This window comes from Cetorhinus maximus, chromosome 7, assembly GCF_964194155.1.
Source record: "Cetorhinus maximus chromosome 7, sCetMax3.hap1.1, whole genome shotgun sequence".
Lineage (NCBI taxonomy): Eukaryota > Metazoa > Chordata > Chondrichthyes > Lamniformes > Cetorhinidae > Cetorhinus > Cetorhinus maximus.
In genome coordinates, this window is record NC_135885.1 from 22,561,036 (window position 1) to 22,584,208 (window position 23,173).

The following is a 23,173-nucleotide window of genomic DNA, read 5'->3' on the forward strand; positions in this document are numbered from 1 at the left end:
TGCAGAGGCGGTTTACCAGGATGCTGCCTGGTCTGGAGGTTATTAACTATGAGGAGAGGTTGGAGAAACTCGGATTGTTCTCACTAGAGCGACGGAGATTGAGGGGCGACTTGATAGAAGTTTACAAAATTATGAGTGGCATGGACAGAGTAGATAGTCAGAAGCTTTTTTCCCAGGGTGGAAGAGTCAATTACTAGGGGACATAGATTTAAGATGAGAGGAGAAAACTATAGAGGAGATGTGCGGGGAAAGTTTTTTACGCAGAGGGTAGTGAGTGTCTGGAATTTGCTGCCAGAGGATGTGGTGGAAGCAGGTACGATAGTGGTGTTTGAGAGGCAGCTTGACAAATACATGAATAGGATGGAAATAGACGGATATGGACCCCGGAAGTGCAAAATGTTTTAGTTGACGGGCAATATGAGCGGCGCAGGCTTGGAGGGCCGAAGGGCCTGTTCTTTGTTCTTTGTTCTTTGAAAAAGTGGCAGAGGAGTAGGGGGTCACACTAAGGCGTGATTTGGTAATAAGTGCCACACTGCCACCATGAAAAGGTTTTGATTGTAGAAGTGAAGAAGATATAGCCAGTGGGAAAGCTTCAATAAGGGGGAACGTGTCATCACCCTTCAGCCAGGTTTCCATTAAAGCTATGATGTCAATGCAATCCTCCGTGCTAAGTTCATGATGGCAAGGTCCTTGTTCACAGGTGAATCGATATTATGGAGGGAAATGTGTAGAGTGGTGGTGAGAGCTGATCCAATGGCAAAGTCCACAGGATCAGCAATTGAGACATAAGATTGGCAAGATAAACCCCTAGTGGGTGTAGGAAGGTCGACGAGGGAGCGGGATGGGGCAATTAATGTTACTGCTTGTAATGGGCCAGTGCCAAAGTGCCTTGATCAGCTGGTTGAAGGATGAAAAGAGAGGCCCCGAGGGATGTTTTAGGCTTAACTAAGGAGGAGTCAAGCTTGGGATGGTGGCAAGAGAGCTGGAAAGTCGAGGAGTACCACAGTTTTTAAGATAGGGAATTGAGAGGGCCAAATACCTGAAAGTGGAAGTAGGCATGATGATGGAGAGTTTAGGAGAGATGAAGAGAAAAGTTGCTCAGGTTGCCGGGGAGCAACCAAAATGCACACATGATTGGACCCTGAAGCGCATGCGATACTTGATCTGGTTAGATAAAAATTAGGATACATTTAAAAACCTGGTAGTAAATAGGAAATAGATAGAAGATAACAATGAGTCCAGAGATAAAGTCAGAGGTCCTGTGGTGGAATAACAGTGATATAGATAGAGTGGAATCAGAAAGGAGCATTGACAAACTGTTCTGAGTTCCGATAGAGGTAGTGAGTGAAGTTCAGGAGCTATTTTGGGGTAGAGTATCAACAGATGTACTAACGGGAGGTAGTTTCATGGGAATGAGGGTGCAAGAGGCATCCAGACCTGGTTGAAGAATCAGAAAGATGATGGTAAATGCAAGTTTTTTTCTGGCCCAGTGAGTGGTCTTCTGACCGGAAATAGACTGGTCAATCACAGTCTCAGCAGGACATTGAACTCTCTCAATTACATCACTGATGGAGTCAAGGTTGTAAACTGATCAGAGTTACTTTAAATATTGCAAAAGACCAGCGTATCAGAAACAGAAGTTGGGCCTTATGGTGTAGCCTGGAGCAGAAAAAATATGTCTGATGATGGGAGAAGTCCAGGAATTTGAAACCAGGTTTGAGAGAAAATCCACATGCAGGTCTTTTCCAGATCTTTACTGGAGCTCATAAGGTAAGTTTGGGTGATTAGTTTAAACTAATAGTTAGCTTGAAGTTTGGGCTAAAATACACCCACTGTTAGAATCAGGGGAACTTAAAACAGTCGAAGAGAGGAGTTAGAGGGAGAAGCAACAATGGATGGCAGCAGATGGCCAATAATAGATATGCAGAGAGGAACTCCCGAGAGAGCCAACAGCCCAGGCGCCTTACTAGATCTTTACCAAACACTCGTTCAGCCCCCGCTGGCATGTTGTGTCCAGTTCTGGGCACCACACAGTTAAGAAGTAGGTCAGGAAGGCTTTGGAAAGGATACAGAGATGTACAGAAGGGAGTGTTTCAGGAAAATAAGGGATTATAGCTGCATGGCTAGACTGGAAAAGCTTGGGTTGTTCTCCTTTGAACAAAGGAGGTTAAGAGGAGATTTGATAATGTGTTTAAAATCATGAAGGGTTTAGATGAATTTAAAAAAAGAGAAACTGTTTCCAGTGGCTGAAGGGTCAGTAACTAGAGGCCAACAATTTAAAAGTAGTTGGCAAAAGAACCAGAGGCAGAATGAGAAAAAACTTTTATGCAACAAGTGGTTACGTTTTGGAAAGCACTGCCTGATAGGGCAGTGGATACTGATTCATCTTCAAAAAGAAATTGAATAAATACTTGCAGAAAAAAATACTGAGATGTGGGGAAAGAGGGGGGAAGTGGGACTAATTAGTTGGGATTTGAAAGAGTTGGCAGAGACTTTGATGGGCCAAATGGCCTCTTTCTGTGTTGTATTATTCTATGATTCTGTGGAGACTATTCCATATTCTAATATGCTTTCTCTTGAGTCAAAGGACAGTCTTTTTCTCTGCCTTTGGTTTGCTCAGGCTGAGATATATCAAGCACCTCTTTGATACAATAACTCCATACCTTCACTCATTTTAACATTTTCCCCCAGATAAATCATAGATCTAATGGTTTTGCTTAAAAATCAAGATTGAAATGTGACGACAAATAGCACACTGCTGAGGTAGTGCTGAATCTCTAACTGCAATCAGATAACAAAGGGTGTATATAAGCAATTGCAGTACAGGACACACATGCCAATTAGGAAAACATCTTTAGAGGTAATGACATGAGCACCAATCAGCAAACTATACAAAGCCTCAGGCTTAAAGAAGGAATATTTGCTACATAGGTTTATGGAAATAAATTCATGTTTTTTGAAATGTATGTCCATTTTGAAGTAAACCCTGCAGAACTAATACTGATAAGAACACCTAAAAGGAACACATTCAATTTGCAGCTGTCTGCTCTCAGTGCCACTCCATTATGGATGGATTTAGAATTATACCCCAAGGAAGGAGCAAGTCGGAGAAAGTTTTTCAAAACCATAGACAAACTAAATTCAAACAAGTAAACTAAATCATGGAAACTGAGAGGAGCCTTGGAACTGCAAGGCTGAGGACTGTTCGCCAATTCTGCTAATGCACTTTTCCACTTGTGTTTTTAAACAAAATACATAGCTTTTCACGTGCAGTTATACAGCTTGTGTGTAGAAAGCTTGTAGGAGACCACCAACGTTTTGATGAATGGGGAAAGGTGGTGTCAAGATGACATTCTGTTCTTCAATTACTGAGCTATTAGAGAACAGCCAATTAGGCACCACAATTACCTGGAAACCTAACTTCCACAGAGTGTGTGTGAAGTCAGGTCGCTAAAGTTGCCTGCAGCCATGGAAGTCATTCAGTTTAATAGTATTATTAAGACCCTCCCACTGTTAGTCAATTAATATTTATGACCCTTCAATTGCTCCAAAAGATCATCATTAAAGGGTTTTGTAATCTGACAGTATTAACGCCTTATGATAAACAGATTGTCTAAACTGATTTATCTTTTGTTAATCTCCACGTATGCCATCACAGAGCTCAATTCTAAACGGAGAATAGCAGGGATTGCCTTTGTTATTCTCGGTGAACCTATTCTTGTTATCATTGCCCTTCCTATGTCACACACAGAGATTAGGACAACCTTCTGTTAAAATAAAACTTAAGGTGAAACCAACAACAGGAGTTAGATGGAAGCAAAAAATCTGCAGCTTTTCCAGTGCGCGCCCACTAGCAGGAGTGCTGGAGAAAGTGTCACAAATTAGGTCCCAGATTTGCTAAGCCCTGACCTTCCTCACAAATGTCTGCAGAGTTTTTTAGGGACAGAGATTAAGTCCACACTAAACAAGGTTACTGTTGTGAAAGGTGACAGTGAGGGTTTGAGGGGGCTGCAGTGATTGAATGCAGGGGATTCCCAGGCCGAGTTTCCTCATGCTCAGCTAAGGATTCATGGTGTGTGCCTGAAGAGCAGTGCAGTACAGAAGGGTTCAAAATTGATAAGGAGGAAGTGTAGAATAGACTGTTGGTACTTAAAGTTGACAAGCCAACGGGACCGGATGAAATGCATCCAAGGATATTGAAGGAGGTGAGTAGAAATTACGGACACTGGTCATAATCTTTCAGTCTTCCCTAGATTCAGGGGAGGTGCCAGAGGACTGGAGAATTGCAACATTACGCCCTTGTTCGAAAAAGGTTGTGAGGATAAGCCCAGCAATTACAGACCAGTCAGTTTAACTTCAGTGGTGGGCAAGATTCTAGAAACAATTATTTGGAATAGAATTAGTAGTCACATGGAAAAATATGGGTTGATAAGGAAGAGCCAGCATAGATTTCTAAAGGGGAAATCGTGTTTAACTAACCTGCTGGGGTTCATTGAAGTAACAGAAAAAAGCCAATGAAGGTAATGCTATTGATGTGATGTACATGGACTTTGAAAAGGCATTTGACACAGCACCACACAACAGACTTGGGAGAAAAGTTATTGCTCATGGAATAAAAGGGGCAGTAGCAATGTGGATACAAAATTGGCTGAAAAATAGGAAGCAGAAAGTAATGGTCAATGGATATTTTTCAAGCTGGAGGAAGGTTTGTAGTGGAGTTCCCCAGGGATCGGTATTGGGACCCTTACTTTTCCTGATATATATTAATGATCTAGATCTTGGTGTGCAGGGGACAATTTCAAAGTTTGCGGATGATACGAAGCATGGAAGTGTTGTGAACTGCGAAGAGGATGGTGTGGAACTTCAAGGGGACACAGGCAAGTTGGTGGAGTGGGCAGATAGGGGGGAGATGAAGTTCAATGCGGAGGTGTGTGGTGATGCATTTTGATAGGGAGAACATAGACAATATAAAATAAGGGGTGAAATTTTGAAGGGTTTGCAGGAGCAGAAAGACTCGGGTGTACATATGCACAGATCATTGAAGGTGGCAGGACAGGTGGAGAGAGCAGTTAAAAAAGCATATAGTATCCTGGGCTTTATTAATAAGGGCATAGAGTATAAGAGCAAGGAGGTTATGCTGAATTTATATAAGACACTTGTTAGACTTCAGCTGGGCACCACATTATAGGAAGGATGTGAACACAATGGAGAGAGTGCAGAAGAGGTTTACAAGAACGGTTCCAGGGATGAGAAACTTCAGCTATGAGGATAGATTGGAGAGGTTGGGACTGGTCTCCTTGGAGAGGAGATTTGGTAGAGATGTTCAAAATCACAAGGGGGCTGGACAGAGTAGATAGGGAGAAACTGTTCCCACTCGTAAAAGGATGAAGAATGAGAGGGCACAGATTTAAAATGATTTGCAAAAGGAGTGAGTGTGACGTGAGAAAAAACTTTTTCACACAAGTAGTTCGGGTCTGGAATGCACTGCCTGGAAGTGTGTTGGAGGCAGGTTCAATCGAGACATTCAGGAGGGCATTGGATGATTATTTGAATAGAAACAATGTGCAGGGGTACAGGGAAAAGGCAAGGCAATGGCACTAGGTCATAATGCTCATTTGGAGAGCTGGTGCAGTCATGATGGGCCAAATGGCCTCCTTCTGTGCTGTTAAGATTCTGTGATTTTCTGTTCCATTATCTCCACCTTGGATATGTTCTCATAATTGTTTTGTAAATAGAAGGATGCCTGTAATTTTGCAGCCTCCTCAGACCGACTGGCTCTCAATCAGATTCAGTGAAGCCAGTGAAAGACGTTTGTGGCGGGCAGCTACTGGTACTTAAAATGCAAAATGTTTCTACCTGCTGAATGTTTCTAGTATTTTCCTTTTTTTTATTTCATATTTTGCTCTTTGTTTAAAAAGTGCAAAGGACAAGATCTTAAATCTGTTAAAAAGAATTCGGACCCTGATTTTTAAAATAGGGCATTTAGTACACCAGCCAAAGGCTTTCAACTCTAAGCATCCATTGGGGACCTGAAGAAAAATGGTTTGTTTCAGCTTCTGAAGGCTCCTTACTCTTGTTCCCTGCCTCTCTCATGTCATCCAACCTGAGACTTAAGAAGAAGATAAATAGCAGGTTCCAGCCACATGTTCTCTCAGACTTGCTCCACTATTCAATAATATCATGGCTGCTCTACATCAACTCCATTTCCCTGCACTATCCCCATATCCTTTAGTGCCCAAAATTTTTTGGATCTGTGTCTTGAATATACTCAGTGATGGAGCATCCATAAATCCCTGACGTAGAGAATTTCAAAGATCCACAACCCTCTGAGTGAAGGCATTTCTCATCTTCTCAGTCCTAAATGGCTGAACTTGTATTCTAAGGCCATATTCCCTAGTTTGAGATTCTTCAGTCAGAGGTAACAGTCTCTTGATACCTGCCCTGTCAAGCCCTCTAAGAATGTTATACGTTTCAATGAGATCACCTCTCATTCTTCTAAACTCCAGAGTATGGAGACTATTTCTACTTGATGGAATGCTTGAGGGTTAATAATATGACCTTGAGATGTCCTCGACCAACATAAACTGGCTGGAGACCTGGCACCACAGTTTTCGACCTTCTTTCCAATCATTTGCACTTGGAAACTGAGCACACGAGAGGAATTTCAGGAATGTATCTATTTTTGGACATCCTACATTAGGTGGCACATATAGCCCTCCTGTGAAGTAAAATTTTATGATTCTTAATGGTATTCACTAGAACATCGATGAAAATAAAGAAATAGAGGAGTATACTTTCCAGAGAAGTTCCTACATTGTTACTGCAATAACACAATTGCCTATTTATCGCAGTCAGTGTTTGTATTTTCCACAGCATTGCATATCCAGTCCAACAGTTCACCCACTTTGCCAGAAGAGGGCAGTGACTCTCCGAGCCTGAGATGCCCTACTGGCAGGTCCGAAAGTCTCTGTATAAGTAATTCTAGATCACAAGATTGAGAGGGACTAAAGTTCAGTGGATTTTTCTGAAGCCAGACTGGTAACCAAGCACTGAGATATTTTCTAGGAATTTGGCTACTTTGACCACTTTGTGAAGGAACACTTTAGCCACTTGGATAAAATAGGGCAGCTAGGGGTAACAAGTTCCTCAATTTGGGGGACTCAAGACAACATTCCACGAGGGCCAACAACAAACTTTTTGAAAAATATTGTTCGACCTTGTTCTTCTTCTCAGTGGATTGCTGTCAATTTTGATTGTGAATGATTAACTCCTATTGCTTGTACTTTACTGGCATCACTTTATTTTACTTTTCAGTAGTATTCTACTGAGGTTGCTAATAAATCTCAACAGGGGCTCAGATGGAAAAGTTGAAAGGCAAGACTGGGATGGGGGGGGGGAGGGGGATGGGGGAGGGAGGATGGCATGTACCCCAGTAAGGGAGGGAGGTGGCAAGGTAGAAACAATAGGAGCAGGGCCCCAATTTTGTAAGTAAGATCTTTCAATGTTTGAGGGTGCTCAAACCTAAAAAAAACAGGTTTTTAATGGGCCCTAATATTTAAAAATAAGTAGGCCCCAATTTTTCAAGATTTAAGAGTCTTTTTTTTAATAGCACAAAGGCCTACCTACGCTGGCAAGATCTCTTCATTATTGACTAGGTGCCCATTTTAACAGGTTTGTTCCTGAGATTGTGTTATTAGCGTTAGCAAAGTTTAAAACTGATAACGTCTGCGAGTAACACTGTGATCCTGACTGACGGGTGTAACAGGTAAATGTTAACTTAATGAGATTTTCCTTAGCACCAGATTGACATTGGAATTTCCAATGCATTTTTAGTGTAAAATAGGTCCTATATCTATACATTTTATTGTATTCCAAACTAAATTATCTTTAGCTTCAAACATCAGAACATGTCAAAATTCTAGAAAATGTACCAAAAAGTGTCAAAATCTAAATTTTAGACCCTAGGAAATCGACTTTGCACAAAGCCTGCTAGCTGCTTACAAATACTTCTACATCCACCATGCAAAAAAACAAATGCGCTTTTGTGCATTTTAGTTTTCCTCCATATATTACAATTGGATGGTATATTGAGTTCATGCCCCACTGTAATTCTATTGTAAGTACTATTTTCATTACGTCATACACGAGGAACTTGGGTTTCAATTTTTGCAGAAAATAAATTTGAACCAAAGAATACAATCTAAAAATATTAAGTGTTCACAAAATTTAATATAATATTTTATGCACTAAGTTGCCTGGAAGCAGCATGACTTGCTAAAGTGGGGCCAAGCTTAATCCTCTGAGGACATGGGTTCAAATCCCAGCATAGCAGCTGGGGAAATTTAAATTCAATCAATAAATCTGGAATATAAAGTGAGGCTCAGTAATGGTGACCATGAAACTATTATCAATTAGTATAAAAACCCATCTGGTTCATTAATGTCCCTTAGGGAAGGAAATCTGCTATCCTTATCCAAGTCTGGCCTACATGTGACTTTAGACCCACAGCAATGTGGTTGGCTTTTAACTGCCCTCAGTTCAAGGGCAATCAGGCATGGGCAACAAATGCTGGCCTTGCCAGTGATGTCCACATCCCACAAGAGATAAAGGGAAAAAGAATCAATTATACATTGTTCCTCAAGTTATCAGGTTTTGTTAGGCCATGTCAGCTTTTTGATGTCGTTAGTCAACTTGTTCAAACTTTATAGGTGGGCATGATTGACAGTGTACGTTTTGAGCTGCACTCCACCTCACTACAGGAAGGACACTCGATGCCTTTTTACTCAGAACCCCTCTGATTCTGGCCACCATTGGGTTGACTCAATACAGAAGTAATTTCTTAATGAAACAATATATACTGACACAGATTTATACCGCAATTGAAATATTAGTGAAATTTGGTTATATTTTTGTTTAGCATTCATTCATTCCAATAGTCCAGTCAGAAAATGTGCATGAACCATTAAAAATAAACACTGAAATTCTCTATAAAAATCAACAAAATATGTTCATTCAAATGCTGGCAAACACTACCACAACCTCTGTTGAATGTGCTTTATATTTAGGAAATTAACGCAGGGCATTATACTGACAGTTAAATTTATCAATTGAAAAGTAATCAATGGTACTAGATGCTTCCTTGATAATCAATAACAGCTGATTTATTTAGTGATGCCTAAACTCACCAGGATATGTCGCCACAAAGGAAGAGAAACATGATATCAAATCCTGTCACTAGTACATGGCTGATATAATCCCTTTATGGCCTTCATAATTCAATGGATCTTTTCTGTTCGTTACTGATTACACATTTATTAAAAATGTGTTTGTGTTAAAAAATTAAGCAAGCTCCAAAGGCAAAGACTGTTGGAAACAGCAACATTATTTTAAGTGAAGATTCCTATTTATATTAAAATAGATATTTTATTCAGAAGGTCCAATAATGAAGAGAAAGATAACATTACCTCAGTACTTGATTGGTAGAAAGTTCTTAGGAAATTAAAAACTGTATGTTATCAAAATCCTCTTTATAAAGAGGCATGGTAAAAACTGAGAAATGCATCATCTGAAATTGACTAAATTCTTCCTCATTTCATGGAAAAGAATTCTTTTCTTTATTCTGATGTCAGGTAGAACATGAGTGCATAATCAGGAGTTTTAAAATGACAGTGATACAGAGTACTAAAGCTGAAATATAGAGAAATATATTGTACCGCTTTTGTGCTCATCATGCTATTTATTTATTGCACTTATTAACGATTGCGATGCCCTACAATTATTATTTCCATCATCAGCTGCCTCACTGAATGGCAAATGTTTTCACAAATTAAATCTAAAATACATAGTGTTCTCCAAAACTGAATCTTAAGAACGGATGGACGGATGAAAGTTTCATACCAAAATATGGAATAAAAGAAAACCAACTGCCCCATCAAACTCACTCCAAACTTAAACATTGTAATATGTGAATGGCCTTTTCTTAGTCCTTACCTTCCTGGGTTCTTAGAAGTAGGGACTCTGTTTAATGGACTGCACACCCAGCAAAGCAGCACTCCTGCTTCAATATGATGAGACTCATTCAATGCAATTTTCAGTTTGGGATTCCAACTTTTTGCATGAGAGGTTAAACCATGGTTTTGCCTGGCTTTTCAATTGTTTTGTAAAGATCTCTTGGCATTATTTGAACAAGATGGCAATCTCCCTATATTCTGCTCATCATTCCTCCCTGAAATGTCATCTTCAAATCTCCAAAAGTAATTTGAGATAGCTGATAAGGTAGTGTTTTAATATGGATTCTCCCTTGCTTTTTTTTTTGCTCCTTTCTCCTCTTCACTCACCCAAACCACACAAGTAATTGAAATATAAACAAATAAAAATGCTGGAAATACTCAGCAGGTCAGACAGCATCTGCGCAGAGAGAAACAGGGTTAACACTTCAGGTTGATAACGTTTCATCGCAACTGGAAAATGCTGCAGCATTAATGGGTTTTAAGCATGTATGGAGGGGAGGGCTGAAAAGACCCAACGGATGATAGGGTGGTAAGGAAGACTAATTAGATGAATAACAGAACCATCAGAAGCAGAGTGAGAGAGGGGAAGGTTGGATGGCATAGTTGAAAAAAAGCAGCCGAGGGTGAAATTGGAAGGGAGGAAAGTGAAAGAGAAGAAGGGTCCAGAAGGGGCATTGAACAGGTATTGAAGCTTGGGGTCCTCGATAGCTGAAAGAAAGAAAAATAGGCTTTTTGTTAGTGTTGAATGAGACAAAGGAGAAAATGGAAATATAGTCCAGGATAACCCTGAAATAACAACTTATATTTATAATGTAATAAAACATGTCAAGACACTTCACAGTCACAGGAGCATTATAAAACAAAGTATGACACAAACCACATAAGGAGATATTAGGTCAGGTGACCAATAGTTTAGTCAAAAAGGTACATTTTTGGGAGTGTCTGAAAGGAGGAAAACAAGGTAGAGAGGTGGAGAGTGAGTTATACCTATAACATTTTACAGTTCTGACAAAAGGTAAGCGGAATGAAAATTAGCTCTGCTTTTCCCTCCGCAGATGCTACCTGGCATGACCTGAATATTTCCAGTATTCGCTGTTCATATTTCACATTTCCACCATCCGCAGTATTTTGCCTTCATATATGTGACTGAACGTGGAACTTAGTGTCTCTTTTCCAAGAGTGGGATTCTGATGAAGTGTCTATATTAGAGATTTATCTATATGTTCGACTACCAGATGCTATTGATGATGGATCTATAGATGCAAGGTTGACTGAACCTTTATATCGTGATAGTGTGAAGTCAATAGTTTACATTGCCATAACAAATTTTAATTATTTTGAGGGGTTTTTTTTAACCCACTTCTTCACAAGCCCAACCCATTAATGGAAGGCTGGGAAGGTAACTGTTCCTGCTAAGCTTTAAAAACTACATTTATGATCTATAAAATCTACTGATGATGGTCTTTAATTTTCTTTTTCGGACCACCATGAAAACATCCTGCTATCTATTTCAGAGCAGGCATCATGAGTTGCTTGAACTTCTCAAGATCACATTTCACCATAACAAAAGCTCGATTCTGGTTTTTTTGGCGATTGAGTGTATCCAGGACCATCATCCCTCTGGTCAGCGTTCCCTGTAGCTCCACACTTACTCTGCATTGCATGTATTCAGTAACGACACTCTCATCAATAGCAGCGGCCACTGCAAAAGAATCACAGGACACAAACTCTGCTTGATGATGCACCTCTTTATCATTTTGCTTGATCTTAGCACGTTCTACCCTGTGTGCAGTTATCTTCTTCATGAAGCAAGCCTTCTCGGTGTCTTGATCTATCCACTTGTGAAAAAACTCCTGTTGTAATAGACACAACAGAGTCATCAGTTACACACTTCTGGGAATCTCTCTCACTATCACTATTATATGGCAAAGTTACTACTGGCTTGTAGATATCAAAAAGAACAAAGGAACACCAGCAGAGCAGATCATAGAGACTCCACACTGAACATGTGGAGTGGTGATATTCATCCACAATATCAAATAACTCATAACATTTCACTCTTAAAATGAGTAACTTCCCACTTGATTGCCTCACATTTTTACAGTACAAGATAATTAATTAAGACAACATTAGTAAATTATTCAAACATGAAAGAACATAATGTAATGAAAATCTGCCCCATTCAAAAATTGTCACTTTTTCCTATTTGCAAAGCAATTCCAGTGTAACTCATGCCTTACGACTATATTCTTGTCAAAAACCCACAATTTTAAAATATATGACAAAGTAACAAATATATTTTAGTTGTATAATTCAATCAATTTCAAATTATTTCCATCAAAAATCTTCAATGCTACAGAGAAATATTCATTTTATTTATTAATTTAATAGACTAGCCCTCTGGTTGAAACTACAAAAAACTTTACTGAACTTCATTCCAGCAGAACTTTAAAAAAATTCTGAATCCTGAGTAGTCTACAGCAAGTCAAGCCCAAATGAAAATAAGGTCACAAATGGGACTGGTTTCTGATCATTGTATCATGTTCAGCTCCATTAACAACTCTTTAGATAATACAGCTAGACCCAGAGAGACATGCAGCAAGACTTGGACAACTCTATTACCAGGCAATGGTCATCTCCAACATGAGAGAGTCTAACCACCTCCCCTTGATGTTTAGTGACATTACCATCACCTAGTACCCCATCATCAACATCCTGGGTTTGGGGAGGTGAGGTGTAACGATTTACCAGAAACTCAATAGGCATATTGCGAATACTGGAGCAAGTAAGAGCTGACTATCCTACAGCTAAGGTTCATCTAGTTTCCAAAAGCATCTCCACCAGCTACAGGGCACAAGTCAGGATTGAGATGGAATGCTCTCCATTTGCCTACATGGGTGTAGATGCAACAACATTCAACAAACTCAACACCATTCAGGGCAGGATCGGCAACCTCTTTTAACTGAAGTGCCTTTTCAAAACAATTGCCTAAAGCAAAACTATTGTGAGTCGCAAGATTTTTTTTTAAAATGGAGTAAAAGCATAAGAAAAAAAATGTTTATTCACTCATTAATGCTATAAAAAGTCATTTGCTTTAACTTTTCTCGACTGCTCATAAGAATGACAGCAGTTACTACTAAATTTCATGTAAATTCAATTTTGTATACAGGTTGGGCAAAAAAATCCAGTTTCTACATTCCAGGAATTGGTAAAAACCATTACTTTTGTTTTCAAAGTTGAATCTATCCAAATCTTAAATTTGCCTTCAGCTTGATCAGCTTCTTTTTCTGGAGAATCATAATGGCACATTTTCTTTCACTTCTAAGTGGTTATTTTTTGGCAAAGGTTTTAAGTTTTGCTAACGCTCTGCAGTGAATTTAACTGCACTGTATTATTTGAACATGTAATATATAAAATATGTGAAAAGCTCTATATGTATCTGGATTACGGTTCAACCAGATCTTGGATTAATTAATACAATGACGACATGAACCAATAGAAAGCCTTCCTTTAGCTGCTGGGGTGGATTGAATTGCACACCCAGGTTAAAAAAAAAATTAGTCCTCTAGAATGCCATTCATTTTTCAGTTTCACGATACATTTGTAAAATAGCCCAATAGGAGCAGAAACATTGATCATTAAATGTTATCACACTGTTACAAATTGGCAATGTAAACACTTTAAATTGAAGCCGCAAATGAGATATTAAAGAGCCTCATGCAGCTCCAGAGCAATAGGTTGCCAACACCTGATCTGGGGTAAAGTAGTCTGCTTGATTGGTACCTCATCCACCAGCCTTAACATTCACTCTCTCCATGATCAGTGCACAGTGGCAGCATTGTATACCGCCTATTGACGCACTGCTAAAACTCACCAAGCCTTTGCGGCTGCACCTCCCAAACCCATGATCGCCACATTGAAGGGCGGTATAGCAAATCTACTGGGACACCATAAACTCCAGATTATCCTCTAGGTCACACCATCCTGACTTGAACGTCTATCGCTGTTGTTGAAAATCCTGGAACACCAAACATGGTTTGGGGTGGGGGGGGGGGGGGGGGGCACCTTCGCCACATGAACTGTAGCTCAAGAAGAACCACCCACCAGAACTCTCTCCGGGCTACTAGCTACGTGCAATAAGTACCAGCCTTGCCAACAAAGCCCACTTCACGTGAAAGAATTTTAAAAGAACTAAATTCATTAGAATTAGAAGTGTAAAATAGTGAACGTACATCAACCATTTTGACGTTGTAATTATATATCCTGAATATCTTACCCAAGGCAGAGAATGACGTAAAGCGTACTCCCATGTGGCTATATAGGTCGGACATACGAACTGATCCAGAACAATGGAGGCTGCTTCTGGGTCTGATACAAAGTTAAATTCCCCACAGACTGTTGTATTCCCTCTGCCTGAAAAGAAAGCAAAATCTTCATGGACCTTATTCCAGTGAAACTTTCAGAATTCTCAGAAAGTACAGCCCAAAGAGAAGTACATTTACCAAGCAAATCTGGACAAAGAGGTTGCAAAAAAAACTCCATTATTTTGTCCATGATTGTTTTTTTGGTGTATGCTAACCAACTTTTGAAATGACAGTAGACGTAGTGGAAGTCCTGTGTTATTCTACAATAACGGAAGGATTCATTGTTCACCTCGACCACTGTATCTCAGATTACTTTGTGCATTTGTTCATAGGGAGTGAGTGCAGGAGTAGACATTTTTGCGTTAAGCATGAGAAACATCTGGATTTTGTTTCATCAAAATATAAACGCAAGCTGTTGGAAGGGTGTTGAATCACAACAGCAGTAGCACAATAAATGTCACATCAAGGAAAATATTTATTCTTGTACCATATGTGCAGATTATAATTAGAATGTAAAGATCAATTTTTCAGTAAATCTTGGTAGAACACAATTTTGTTTTACCATCTGCCTAGCAATAGTAGCATTTTTGAACAACAAAAACATGTTTAGATTGATGATTTATTCAATATAATAATCATAAAAATCACAGGTTTGCTGAATAAAGGACCAATCTTTCTGGTGTACCTTCCATGTTTCCTCCCATGATATATAAATGCTTCAGCTTTGTAGAGAATGTGGGGTCCATTTTAATTGCCAGAGCTACATTGGTCAGGGGACCAACAGCCACAAGAGAGATCTGCAATATAACAGCAATGTTACTTTGCATAGCAACAGCAAGATGTTAAAAACTTACAGTGGACTAATATTAATGTGCAGCTAACATGTATGGTTTTGCTGTTTATAATCACAATTTACAGAGGATTAATTTTGTATTTAGAGTCATTTTGTCACAAGCTTAAACTGTGATCCTGAAATCTGAACTTTCTTGCTCTCATTGAAGCAGTTTAACTGGTTCTTCACCTTTAAGGTATTGGATAATATGGAGGGCATTTGGCCAATCGTGTTCAACTAAGCATAGAAACTCATGTCCGTTAGATGGAACCCGGTTCATGCCTTGCCCCATATAAAACTTGCTGGCAGTGAAATGCTCTTTACTGGGCAAGAGGTCCACGGCCTGAATCAAGCTATCTTCCAAACTGGGGTAGAAGCACGGCTATAGGGGCCGGCTGCAGGGGTCTACGTAACGCTCCTGTGAAGCACCTTGGGATGCTTTTACAACATTAAAAAGGTGCTATATAAATGCAAGTTTAATATCAAATGAGGGGGCTAAAATTATTTTGAAAATTTTGCTCAGATAAATTTTACAAAATGTTGTAATTAAACATGCGTAAATTGGTCAAACGTCAAAACATTTCTCTGTTATGGTAGTACACATTGCTAACCATACATACCTGCTTGGCTTCTATAAAGGCCAATTAAAATGTCAAAATAGGCACCCAAAATATATAATCGACAGGAGTTTATTTGGGGATAGAATCTCCATAAATTGTCTGTCAATATGTTGGTTATTAGCTCAATGTCACTCACTGATAAAATCAAAACTGCATTCATAGGCTCATATTTCGTCACTGCCTAAAATATTGAACAAGAGTGATTGCCTGTGTCTTTCATTCAGCAAACTGCCCAATGAAGCAATAGCCACTCTAGTCATTTCAGTTTAATCATAATAACTGCGGCTTAATTGCTGACATTTTAATATGGATTCAGAAATCTGCTTAGTCATCTTCTATTGGATTGGCTACAGGATCAGAATTCACATTAAGATTCCCTCTGGGCACTAGCATTCTCTTTTCCAAAAGGCCGAATAGCTCACCTGACCAGTGTGTTCAGTGACTATCCGTATCAAGGCATTCACAGCATGTTCACTTTGTAGATGTTCCAATCCTGGAGCATTAGAGTCTGGAACATCCCCCAGCCCATCCTTTCCATGGTGATCTGAAGCATTCAAACTCTGTCCAAGGAGGGAGCTACAGGCACCCCGGAACACAGGGATCTGTGATGGGGAAAAGTCTTTAAATGATTCCACATTTGACCTGAATATATTTACTGCATAAAAAAATTGCAAATAATAGTTTGAGCTATTTGTTCAGGTGAATTTTGAAAATCCCATCGAAGAGTAGTGAGTTGAGAGGACATTCTGCACAAAAACTTTCCCTCATCTAATATCACCAAAAAATACATGAACTGAATACTGTTCTCTGTAGGATATTTCTTTGCGTAAAAGCAACTACAGTTGCCAATAAAACAATAATCCTCACATCCATAAATGATTTCATTTTCAAAAATACTTTCAGAGTTTGACAATTAAAGTCCTGATTAAACTGGAAGTATTTAATTTTATGAGTATTTTATTAGGAAAAAGTAATTTAAAAAGAAATCAAATTTAATAGCAATTGAAGTTTTATTCAATCTTGGTATATAGGTGCTATAAACAAGCGTTTATTACCTATTCAAGGTTGAAGTCAAACCATTGGTCAGTCTTCCTTATTTTTTTTATTCGTTTATTGCCCATCCCTAATTGACCTTGAGAACTGAATAGCTTGCTAGGCCATTTCAGAGTCAACCATGTTGCTGTGGGTCTGGAGCCACATGTAGGCCAGACCAGGTAAGGGCGGCAGATTTCCTTCCCTAAAGAACATTAGTGAATGAGATGAGTTTTTAATGACAGTCAACAATGGTTTCATTAAACTTTTAATTCCATATTTTTTATTGAATTCAAATGTCATCTGCAGTGGTGGGGTTCAAACCCAGGTCTCCAGAACATTACGCTGGGTCTCTAGACAATACCACTGCGCCACCACCCCCTCCCTCTCCTCAAAGGGAAACATCCTCAACCCTTGCAAGCCTCCTTTTTCTCTCCAAAATTCTTGAACATGCCTCAACCATTCGCCACAACTCCATATTTGAATCTCTCCATTTGGCTTTTCCTCTGCTAAAATGCTGAAATGGCTCTAATCAAAGTCACAGAAGCGGTTGTGGAGGTTGGGAAAGGGGTGTGCATGTTATTGCTGCCCAGGGAATGATCACGATAGCCTTTTTCCTGATTGGGAGTTGAGAGCTTGCAAGATGGTAAAAGAGATGGTATGGATATGAGAGTTTACAAATGAAGGGAAATATTCAAGGAGGACAGGAAGCCAGTGAATTTAGAGGCAAAAAGGGAGAAACTTAGTGCAAAGGAAAGAAAGTAGGCAGGATATTTTGGTGGGCTTTGTGGCAGGGTTTCTGGAGTAACACACAAGCATTTTGGTGGGCCGAATGGCCTCCTTCTGTACTGTAACAATTCTGTGATTCTGTGAAGGGGAAGGTGAGAGGAGTGTAAGGGAGTGAGGTGGTCAAAGGAGGAAAAAGTATTAGATGAGTGGAGGGAGACATCGTCAACACAGTAGTTTGGTCAGGGCAAGTCAGCAGGTCAGGCTTCAGTAAGGGGCAAGGCAAAACAATCCATGTGCCAGATTTCAGTCAAAGCCAGGACGTTGATGCAATCATCCACGACGTTCTGCAGAGATAAGTGGAGAGCGCAATGGTGGCTGATGAGCCAGCAGTCCAAGTTCAAAGTGGTGGCTGAGAGCGAGTGGAAGAAGAATGGAGATGTTAGCCCACCATCCTCAGAATTCATTGCCTAACAACAGCATGGGAGCACCATCATTACAAAGTCTTCAGCAGTTCAAGAGAGGTAACCCACAATTACCTTCTCAGGGTATTTATAGATGAGTAATAAATGCAGCCTTGTCAACATGCCTGCATCCCAGAACAATTTCCTTTTGTTTAAAAAAAAGGAATGTTTTATAATTAAAAACTACCCCTAAAAAAGGGGAATTTGCATCACTACAAGGGATTGTGACTTTATTCGTTATTTTCTATCACCAACCTCAGTCCTCTGGCAAACTTTTAGCACTCGAAGCACGTTTCTACACACATTGTCAATGGTTGTGTTTCCGTGAGTACATGTTATACCCATGATCTGCACATTAGGAGCTGCAAGAGCCATCATTATCGCTTGGGCATCATCCACCCCACAGTCAACATCTAAAAGCAACAGCTTCTTACTGGCCATTTTAGAATCTGTGAGCAAAAAAATGAGGAGGATTAAGTTTAAAACAGTAAAAACTGGTCTGAAGTCCTGCAGTTAACATTTCTGGTAATGTTTTACCCTGGTGAATTAGTAACCAGTTTTCTAGAAAGTACTGGTTCAGGGTTTCTCAAAAGAGAAGATAAGATTCATTCAAAATCTTTCTGCCATGGACCATTCAATCATTCATTCAACTATTTAACAGAACAAAATCAGGAAATATATTAATGGTGTAGTCAGATTGCTCTGTTGTGTTAATGCAAAAAAAAAACTATAAATGTCATTCACAACTTCAAATGGCCCCATAAAGAGAGTGCTTTGCACTGTCAGAGTATTTCACATGAGACATTAAACGAAGTTGCTGTTTTCCCTCTCAGGTGGACATAGATGATTTCATCAATAATAAAAACAAAAAACTACTGCGGATGCTGGAAATCCAAAACAAAAACAGAATTACTTGGAAAAACTCAGCAGGTCTGGCAGCATCGGTGGAGAAGAAAAGAGTTGACGTTTCGAGTCCACACGACCCTTCAATAGACTGTGTAAGGCAGCAAACACAACAGCACATATACATACAACCCAACAATGTGACTATGAAAAGTTAATCAGTTTTGAGTTGTTGGCTGAGGGATTATAAAGTAGCCAGGCCACTGCGGTGTCCTCGCCTGCCATGAAATCATCTATAACAAAAACAGAATTACCTGGAAAAACTCAGCAGGTCTGGCAGCATCGGTGGAGAAGAAAAGAGTTGACGTTTCGGGTCCACACGACCCCAGTTTTTCCAGGTAATTCTGTTTTTGTTATAGATGATTTCATGGCAGGCGAGGACACCGCAGTGGCCTGGCTACTTTATAATCCCTCAGCCAACAACTCAAAACTGATTAACTTTTCATAGTCACATTGTTGGGTTGTATGTATATGTGCTGTTGTGTTTGCTGCCTTACACAGTCACAACTTCATTGACTGAAACATGCATTAGGACATCCTGAGTTCATAAAAGGTACTATATAAATGCAATTTTTAACTTTTCCTTTCAAACTTGGGTGTATTCTGAACTACGGGCCACTGTAATGACATTTAAAAAGAAAATCAGTAGAATTCCCCTTTAGGAAAAACAGTTTTGTTCTCACATACAAGACCCGAAGATCACCTCCATATTATCAGATTGTCTTTAGTCAAAGTCATTGCAGAAGAGAAAGAAGCCATTTGGCCCATCAAGTCCATGCCAGCTCTCTGTGCAATCCAGTCAGTCCCATTCCTGAGCGTTATTCCACTAGCCCTGCAAGTTTAGTTCCCACAAGTGTCCATCCAAATTCCTTTTGAAATCATTCAGTGGTGCTTCTAGTTCCACCACCATTGCAGGCAGTAAAGTTCCAGGTGATCGGCAAAGTTATTTCCAACGCAGCATTTGACCAAGTGTGGCAACAAGGAGCCTTCGCAAAAGTGAACTCAATAGCAAATCAGCTGGAAAACTCTCCAACAGTTTCAGTCATACTTAATACAAAGGAAGATGGTTGTGGTTGTTGGAGGTCAGTCATCTCAGTTCCAGGACATCACTGCAGGAGTTCCTCAGGGTACTGTCCTCAGCCCAACCATCTTCAGCTGCTTCATCAATGACCTTCCCCTCCACCAGAAAGTCAGAAGTGAGGATGTTCACTGATGATTGCATAATGTTCAGTACCATTCTGCGTTAAATTTCATCTGCCACTTGTCTGCACCATTCCACCAGTCTGTCCATGGCCTTTTTAAGTTTAACACAGCCTCCTCAAGGTTCACAATACTTCCAAGTTTTGGGTCATTTGCAAATTTTGAAATTGTGCCCTGCACACCCAAGTCTAGATCATTATATATCAAGAAAAGCAATGGTACTGACCTCTGGGGAACCCCACTATTTACCTTTCTCCAGTCTGAAAAAAAACAATCGTTCACCACTACCCTGTTTCCAGTCACTCAGCCCAAGTTCATGTCCATGCTGTCACTGTCCTTTTCAGCCCATGCTCATCCGCTTTAACTTTGCTGACAAGTCTGTTATGTGGCACTTTATCAAATACCTTTTGGAAGTTCGTGTACACCACCAGCAATCACAATAATCAACCCTCTCTGTTACCTCATCAAAAACCCAACCATGTTAAGCTTAACACATTTTGCCTTAAACAAATGCACGCTAGCTTTCTTGAAGCAATCCACATTTGTCCAAGTGACTATTAATTTAGTCTTGGATGACGGTTCCTAAAACTTTCCCCACTGGCGGCCGGGTTATACTGACGGGCCTTTAGCAAGCAACAAGGATGGGACATAAATAAGGGCACAGGGCAGTGGCCAGGATCCAGTGTTCTGATGAAAAGTCATATTTTGAATCTGAAACGTTAACTTCCTCCCCCCACCCCGCAGATGTTACCAGAATTGCTGAGTATTTGCAACATTTCTGATTTAATTTTAGACCAAGTTTCTGTGCCTCAAGCTCTTTGCAAGATTGTTTTGTGGTTCATTTGGTCGAGTTGGTAATATCTGGTGACGGGAGGGGGTGCCAGTCGGGAGCTGGGTTAAGAGGGAGATTGTGGCCGGGATTGATTACCTGGGAATGTCATGTCCACCGGCGCTGACTCTCACTCAACTCCTCGCTCTCCGCCGCCGACTTGTAACCGAGGTTTTAAGCAGCCTTTGTGCAGTGCAGGGTAATTAGTGACCTCCCAAACATTCACCCACTGGACTTGACCATCTGTCCTTCGACCACAAGCGGAAGGGATCAGCATTTGCACCAAGAACAGAACCACTGAGGAATTGATTCTTTATAACCCGGAACGGGTCAACTCGGGACTAGCCCCACAATCTCACTCCCAACACACGGCAAAGCCCAGACCGGAAAATTCACCGTGTTATTAACCCAACAATTCCCAAAACACCAAGGGCCCAAAGGACTACTCCGCGTTACCCCACAAATAGAGCACACTCCACTAATCCTCACAGAGACAGGGAGAGCACACTCCACTATATCCTCACACAGGGAGCGAGAGAGATAGCACAGTCCGCTAACCCGGATAGAGATAGAGAACACACCTCACTAATCCTCAGAGAGAACGAGACAGGGAGAGTACACTCTGCTAATTCTCACAGGGAGAGGGAGAGTACACTCTGCTAATTCTCACAGAGAGAGGGAGAGTACACTCTGCTAATTCTCACAGGGAGAGGGAGAGTACACTCTGCTAATTCTCACAGGGAGAGTACACTCTGCTAATTCTCACAGAGAGAGGGAGAGTACACTCTGCTAATTCTCACAGAGAGAGGGAGAGTACGCTCTGCTAATTCTCACAGGGAGAGTACACTCTGCTAATCCTCACAGGGAGAGGGAGAGTACGCTCTGCTAATTCTCACAGAGAGAGGGAGAGTACGCTCTGCTAATTCTCACAGGGAGAGTACACTCTGCTAATTCTCACAGGGAGAGGGAGAGTACGCTCTGCTAATTCTCTCAGAGAGAGGGAGAGTACGCTCTGCTAATTCTCACAGGGACAGGGAGAGTACACTCTGCTAATTCTCACAGGGAGAGGGAGAGTACACTCTGCTAATTCTCACAGGGAGAGGGAGAGTACACTCTGCTAATTCTCAGAGAGAGAGGAAGAGCACACTCTGCTAATCCTCAGAGAAAGAGCACACTCTGCTAATCCTCAGAGAGAGAGAGCACACTCTGCTGATCCTCAGAGAGAGAGGAAGAGCACACTCTGCTAATCCTCAGAGAAAGAGCACACTCTGCTAATCCTCAGAGAGGGAGAGTACACTCTGCTGATCCTCAGAGAGAAAGAGAGAACACTCCACTAATCCTCGCAGAGAGAGCACACTCTGCTATTCCTCACTGAGGGGGAGAGAGAGCACACTCCGATAATCCTCAGAGAGAGAGAATGAGCACATTCCGCTAATACTCATTGAGAGAGCATACTCTGCTACTACTCATTGAGGGAGAGAGAGCACATGCCACTAATCCTAACAGAGAGGGTGCACTCCACTAATCGTCAGAGAGAGCACTTTCCCCTAATCCTCACAGAAAGAGAGTAGACCTTGACTACAGCTCCTCACATCTTGCTTCCTATAAGGACTCCATCCCATTCTCTCAGTTCCTTCACCTCCATTGCATCTGTTCCCATGATGCCACTTTCCAAAACAGTGCTTCTGACATGTCTTACTTCTTCCTTAACCAAGGTTTCCCACCTACGGTGGTTGACAGGACCCTCAACCGTGTCCGGCCCATCTCCCATGCCTCTACCCTCACACCTTCCTCTCCCTCCCAGAACTATGATAAGGTTCCCCTCATCCTCACTTTTCACCCCACCAGCCTCCGCATTCAAAGGATCATCCTCCGCCATTTCTGCCAACTCCCATGATGCCACCACCAAACACATCTTCCTTTCACCCCCCATCGGCGGCATTCCGCAGGGATCGTTCCCTCCGGGACACCCTGGTCTACTCCTCCATCATCCCCAACACCTCAACCCATTCCCATGGCACCTTCTCATGCAATCGCAGAAAGTGCACCACCTGCCCCTTTACTTCCCCCCTCCTCACCGTCCAAGGGCTCAAACACCCCTTTCAAGTGAAGCAGCATTTCACTTGCACTTCCCTCAATTTGGTCTACTGCATTCACTGGTCCCAATGCGGTCTCCTCTACATTGGAGAGACT

General features: G+C 40.9%; 1 protein-coding gene across 1 annotated transcript; it reads right to left on the reverse strand.

Annotated features, from left to right (window-relative positions):
• Positions 1-10,895: 10,895 nt before the first annotated feature.
• On the reverse strand, positions 10,896-21,369 carry LOC144682637 (nucleoside hydrolase-like). The gene is made up of 6 exons (XM_078545160.1): positions 21,080-21,369; positions 18,304-18,497; positions 16,249-16,428; positions 15,060-15,171; positions 14,287-14,423; positions 10,896-11,863 (listed from the first exon to the last, which is right to left on the reverse strand). The coding sequence occupies exons 1-6, from the start codon at positions 21,090-21,092 to the stop codon at positions 11,516-11,518; spliced, it is 984 nt and encodes a 327-aa protein (XP_078401286.1). The 5' UTR covers positions 21,093-21,369; the 3' UTR covers positions 10,896-11,515.
• Positions 21,370-23,173: the final 1,804 nt, after the last annotated feature.